Source organism: Heteronotia binoei, chromosome 15, assembly GCF_032191835.1.
Source record: "Heteronotia binoei isolate CCM8104 ecotype False Entrance Well chromosome 15, APGP_CSIRO_Hbin_v1, whole genome shotgun sequence".
Lineage (NCBI taxonomy): Eukaryota > Metazoa > Chordata > Lepidosauria > Squamata > Gekkonidae > Heteronotia > Heteronotia binoei.
This window is the reverse complement of record NC_083237.1, coordinates 8,913,058-8,919,220: the sequence shown is the minus strand read 5'-3', so window position 1 is coordinate 8,919,220 and position 6,163 is coordinate 8,913,058. Positions and strand designations below refer to the sequence as shown.

At 48.8% G+C, this 6,163-nt stretch overlaps 1 protein-coding gene across 1 annotated transcript; it reads right to left on the bottom strand.

Annotated features, from left to right (window-relative positions):
• Nucleotides 1-278: 278 nt before the first annotated feature.
• Nucleotides 279-3,777, bottom strand: LOC132584654 (vomeronasal type-2 receptor 26-like). The gene is made up of 3 exons (XM_060256554.1): nucleotides 3,523-3,777; nucleotides 2,554-2,680; nucleotides 279-1,180 (listed from the first exon to the last, which is right to left on the bottom strand). The coding sequence occupies exons 1-3, from the start codon at nucleotides 3,775-3,777 to the stop codon at nucleotides 279-281; spliced, it is 1,284 nt and encodes a 427-aa protein (XP_060112537.1).
• Nucleotides 3,778-6,163: the final 2,386 nt, after the last annotated feature.

Below are 6,163 nucleotides of genomic sequence, written 5' to 3'. Positions count from 1 at the left end.
TAAGAGTTTTCTTGTATTTTGCTTTTCCCACACTTGGTGGGGATCAATATAAAGGCCACCATGGACTCTACAAGTCATATGTTGGTCTAAGAACAAGACTAACACAAAATATGCTATTAAAATTCAGAAATGCTTCATGAACTTTCATAATCCTGGAATTCAGAACAAATGGGATGTATATAACAGTAATAACTAATTGAAATCCAGTATGAGTCAGACTCACAATAGGCCTATGAATCCCTCAGAAGAAATGCACGGAATCAGATAGCTATAGTCTTTTAACACTTTTGCCTTTTTAGCAGTTCTCTCTTGTTCAGCTCAGGCTTCAACACAATAATATAGCACTTGGGGAAAAAAATACAGGCCAGTAACCCTGCACTGGAGAACAGTATAGAGAAGATCTCCACGGCTACCATGGATTTCCCTTTGGTGCTCAGGTAAGTTGGAACAAAAGACAACCAAACACTGCAAAAGACCAACATGCTGAAGGTAATAAATTTGGCTTCGTTAAAAGTGTCTGGCAGCTTCCTGGCTAGGAAAGCCACAGTCAAACTGATGAGCGACAGAAGCCCCATGTACCCAAGGACAATATAAAACATGAAGACTGACCCTTCATTGCATTCTGCCACTATCTCAGTAGTCAGTGACTGTGTGTCAAAATGCGGGAAAGGGGGAGAGGTTCCCAACCACACGACACAAATGCCTGATTGCATGAGGGAACAAGTAAGGATAATGGATACGGGCAGTCTTTTCCCCACCCACTTCCTCATGCTGAATCCTGGTTTGGTTACCATGAAAGCTACTATCACAGTGATCGTTTTGGCCAACACACAAGAAACAGCCACGGAGAAGATAATGCCAAAAGCAGATTGTCGGAAGAAGCAGGTCACCTTCTTAGGGAATCCAAGAAATAACAAAGGACTGAGGAAGCAGATCAGCAGGGAAATCAGGAGAGTGTACGTGATATCCGGGTTATTGGCTTTGACTATTGGGGTATTTTTGTGCTTCATAAATGTACCTAGAATCAAGGCCGTTACCAGGGAAAATGAAATTGCAACTGATGCTAAACTGATCCCTAAAGGTTCATCAAAGGACAAGAAGGTTATAACTTTAGGAATGCACCCATCTTGGTCCTTGCTTGGGTATTGTTCTTCTGAGCATCTGATACAGTCAACCATATCTGGAGAGAAAGAGAGTCGGAAAGTTTATTAGTACCAGTCACTTGTGCACTAAAACTTAATTGTTATTATAATATAAGATGCTGCAAAACTCTGTTAGGTCTTTCTTAATGCTGAATTTGTACACAGGAATAATGGCACTTGTGATCTCCTCATTGCTGGCTGTTATAGCATATTATCATCATACTCAATTCATGCCAAAAATTTACTGTACTCAAAGCATTGTAAATACTTGGCTCATTATTATTTTCATCAAATCATAACCCCTTAACCTGCCTTGGTGCGATGGGGGGGGGGGTGTATAAATCCCATTAATAATAAATAAACATTTGCCTGGATGTTCATTTATTTGTAATCACAAGCCAATGCAGGAAAAGAACCATCGATATTTTCATTCTGTAAATTAAAACCCCATATGCCCTAGGCTAGCCCAGTCTTGTTGGCTATCAGAGACTAAACAAGGTCGGGACAGGCTAGTATCCAGTTGAAAGACTATTACCCAGTTGACAGGCAAACAAGGAAATACTGTACATTGTTTCTATGGAGACCAAGGAAAGGCAAACTACCTCTGAATGACCCTTCCCTTGAAAACTCTGTGGGGTCACCGTTAACATGCAACTTGTCAAAAATGTCAAAAATTCTGCACATATTAATTTATTCAAACCATTCCAAGTTGGGCTTTTCAAGTAGTTGTCAAATTTACTGTGATGCTACCAAGCTTGTATTCCAGGAGTCTCACCATGACAGATTCATAATCCTTGCAAGGGGCACATACTCCTCAGCTAAACCATCCCCCTACACCTATCCTCTACTGCCACATCAGTACTCACTCGGAAGTGCATTTGTTATAGACAGATGCTAGCAGAAGTAGGAAGGAGTCACAACTTCCCACTGAGGTCACAATGGCCATGGAGGCCAACCCTGATCATTGCAGCTCCCCTTGATTTTCCATCATTCAGAAAAATAGCATTATTTTCGGATGTCTCAAGAGACTCAGTAGCTTGAGTCACTCTGACTATTTCCAAATTTGGGGGCTATCGCTACAAGCATGCAGGGGTAATGCAATGAATCTCTTCCACAAAAATAGCTACAGTTGAATGTCTGCACAAACAGCGCTAAAAAGCAATGGACTGCAAGTAATTTCCTTCCCTTTATTTTGGATATTGCACTGAAATCTCTCTGACTTTTAGGGAGGATGATAGAGACTTCTGGTTTATGTGCACGCTGTGATAAATTAGTTTTTTGATAAACCATCTTCAGAATTACTGGGAATAGAATGTAGTTCCAGTGCAAATCTAAACACTCACTGTTGGGATTAAGCCCCACTGAATAAACCTGTGTAGAGTTTTCACTAGGCCTCCATAGGATCACCTACCTATCCCATCTGTAATCTTCCCTTCTGGACAAGGAACACAATTGTAGCAGCAAAACTTCTCCCCTTCCTTCTTTTTCTTCTGATAACCAGGTTGGCAGTAGTCATTGCACACAGAAATAGGCACAACCTATGCAAAAGCATGAAAGAAGATCACAATAGAAGCAGTTAAGATACCTAGTTTTCTTAATCATCAGTAATAAAATAACTTGCTTCTAAGTTTACTCTGCAGTCTTGCCTAAAATGGAGGAAACCACAGCCCATAATAGAATGAATGGTTATGCTTTGCACTGATTGTTAATACATCCTCAATCAGCCTTAATTCTTGGGAAATCACTTGGGGCAAGAACCCATTTGGACTGGGTGGAGATGACCTTTGGCTCAAGAAAGGAAGCTGTAAATGTAAAGCAAGAACAAACTATATTTGTTAATTCACTTCATTGCTTTCCCAGTTTTCTCCCCAAAGTGGCTTACATCACTCTTCTCATTTTCATGTTATCCTCACAACAGCTCTGTGAACTAAGTTAGGCTGAGAGCATGTGACCAACTCAAAGTCACCCACTGAGTTTCCAAGGCAGATTGGGGATTTGAACCTGAGCTGTCCTGATCCTAGTCTGACATTGTGACCATTGCTGCCTGACTTACATTTTTCTGGGCGTGTAAGAACGGCCCATAAGAACCAAGCACTGATGTAACCCTTCCTGTCCTCCTTTAATGACCTGCCTAAGTTCACAGAAGGTCCGGCCCCTCCCCAGCCAAGCCGGCTCACCGGCGTTCGGGTTGGGGGCCGTCTTTGCCCCTTCCCGGAAGGAGGAAGAGGCAGCATCACCCGACATACGGGTGTTTGCTGGGGCGTGGAGTCGGGGCTATATAAGCCCCGGCTCCCGCCCTCCTACACACAGTTCTTTTCGGCTCTCTGTTTGAGAGAGCCATGTGCGGGCATCGTGGAGCGAAGACGAGGCCTGTATTGACCTTGGGCCGGGGGACGTGGGCGAAGACGGAGCGCGAGCGGCGGCTGCAGCGCTGGCAAGCTGAGGCGTGTGCGGCGGCCGAGACGCTTGTGGCGGTGGTTTGTGTTGGCTGGCTGAGACGCGTGCGGCGGTGGTTTGCGCAAGCGGGGGTCGGGCGGCCCTTTAGTTGGGTGAAGGGGCGGCTCGGGGGGTTGCTGGCGGCAGAAGGCAAGCGCTTGCGGCGGCCATTTCGTCGGCGCTGGGGCCCTTGGCCCATTCAGGGGCTAATTAGTGACCATTACCGGGGGAGGCGAGCGCTGGCCTCCTGTTTCTTCACCCCTCAGTACCGGGCGTAGTGTGCAGTGGCCCTTCTAAGGGGCAGTGTGTGCGCGGCAGCCATGTTAGGGCATCCTAAAGGGTGATTAACATGTGGACCTCACTGCCACAGGAGGTGGTGGCGGCCACGGGTATGGCCACCTTCAAGAGGGGTTTAGATAGCGGTATGGAGCACAGGTCCATCGGTGGCTGTTGGCCACAGGGTATGTGTGTACATGAAATTTTTTGCCACTGTGTGACACAGAGTGTTGGACTTGATGGGCCGTTGGCCTGATCCAACATGGCTTCTCTTGTGTTTTATGTTCTTATCCTTCCTTTGGGCGGCATTGGGAGCTTTGAGGGGCACGTGGCGGCTATTTTGTTGTTGCCTTGGGGGCCTTGAGTTGCAATTGTGGTACCTGCTGTTGTAATTTGGGGATCCTGGTGGGTGGCTGAATGGCTATTAATTAGCCACGTCTCCTGGCGTCGCCTGGGGCTGAGGCTTGTGTGCCTGAGCTGCAAGTCGGTATGGCGTGGGCCTCCCTTCCCAATGCAGCCTGGCCGGGGCTGCAAGGAGAGGGTCGTGGCTGCAAGGAGCAGTTCAGGGCGGCTCCGGGCAGCACTGAACAGCTTTTAAATAGCTTTCAAGTAGCACATGAGTGGCGAATCAGTTCTGTTCAGGAATGAGGGGAACTTGAGCGGGGGTGCACGATGTGAGGCTGGGTGGCCCCCCCTCCCCCTTTTTTTTCCTTCCCCCTCCCGGCGGCTGCGCTTGAGGGGTGGTCCGAGGAGTGCAGGTAGCAGATGAGTTGTGGGTAGCCCCCCCCCCCCCCGCTTGCAGCCTGGGAAAGAGGCGATGGCCCGGTTACAGGGCATCTGCTTGGTAGGCGTAAGCCCCTAGGTTCAGCTTCCGACATCTTCAATCAATAGCGGATCCAGATGGATAGGCTTTGAAACTTCAGCTTGAGTCCATGGGAGTTGCTGCCAGTCAGTGCAGTCAGTGCTGACCTTGGTGTAACTGAGGGCCTGATGCAGTATAAGGTAGCTTCATATTTTGTATGTTTAAAGTCTCCTTTGGAGCCAGCTTGGCGTAGTGGTTAAGGTGCGGACTATTATCATTTCGCCTGAATTGCCCAGGCTAGCTGATCTTGTCAGATCATGGAAGTTAAGCAGGGTCTGCTCAGGTTAATACTTGGATGGGAGACTGCTGAGGAATACCAGAGCTGTTATGCAGAGGCCAGCAATTTGGGTTGCCAGCCTCCAGGTAGGGCCTGGAGACCTCCCACTTTGGGAGAGCCAGGTTTCATTTACTACTCCACTACTTGCACCTTTTTGCATAGCTCTGGCAGGAGCTGGCCTTGTTAGGGCGGCCACCATGGGAGCCCTCTCTAGCCCCGTCCATTTCGTGGGTGCCTGTTGTGGGGGAGGGAGGTCCTGGAGATTGTGAGCCGCTCTGGGACTCTCCGGAGTGGGGGGTGGATATGGATCCAGTATCTTCATCCTTTTGAAAGGGTAGCTCTTTGTGAGCTCTCCCAGCCCACCCACGTCACAAAGCATCTGTTGTGGGGGGAGAGGATGGAGAGGTCTGTGAGCTATTCTGTGCCTCTGATTCAGAGAAAAGGGTGAGGTATAAATTTGGGTTGTCTTCAACCAGAAGGAATAATTTGTTTAAAAAAAAAAGAAAGAAAGAAAGAAGAAGAAGCCTAAGGGCTGATAGGCGCCGCTAGCTTTTGAGTCGGCAGTTCTGGCCCGCTTTATTACTTCACGGGGCGGCGCACCTGGGTCCAAACCTTAATTGGAACCGGATCAGGTGGCTGGCCCGGATGGGCGTCCGTCGGGTGAGCAGGCGGGCGGCGGCGCCTGGAGGAAAACAGCTTTGCGGTGTGGCTCATGCCTCCTCTGCCTGTATTAGGTGAAGCTGTGGCCTTGGGGCAGGCGCCCCGTAGGGGAGGTGGTGGCAATCAGCAGCCCCCTGGAAAGGGGGCCCCGCCCCATTTGACCGAGGGTACTCACTGATTATTGAGCAAGTTCCCACGTGCAGCGGATGGCCAGTAGCGGCCCAAGGTGTTTCTCTTTGGGGTTTATGAACCCTTATCAGGGGTCTAGGGCCAATCTGCAGCGGTGAAAGACGGGTTGTGAGCGCGTAGTTAGGATAAGAGCGCCAAAGAGCGCCAGGAAGGCAGGGTCTTAGGACCCTCTTTGGTACGCCGCCTGTGCTCACACTGTGCGTATTTCCCCCGGGGGTGGTGCCTAATAAAGCGCCAGGGGAATATCGCCTCATTCTTCACCGGTCCTACCCCAGTGGGGTGTCGGTGATTTATGGGATTATGTTCGTTTGAAGTATACTT

Bases quoted from the DNA above. Each gene is read 5' to 3' on its own strand.
- LOC132584654 (XM_060256554.1), bottom strand. From the start codon at position 3,777: ATGGGCCAAGGGCCCCAGCGCCGACGAAATGGCCGCCGCAAGCGCTTG. The intron at 2,681-3,522 runs GTCAATACAGGC...GCTTTTGCATAG, and splicing joins CCCACGTCCCCCGGCCCAAG to GTTGTGCCTATTTCTGTGTG. The intron at 1,181-2,553 runs GTAGGTGATCCT...CTTTCTCTCCAG, and splicing joins GAAGATTACAGATGGGATAG to ATATGGTTGACTGTATCAGA.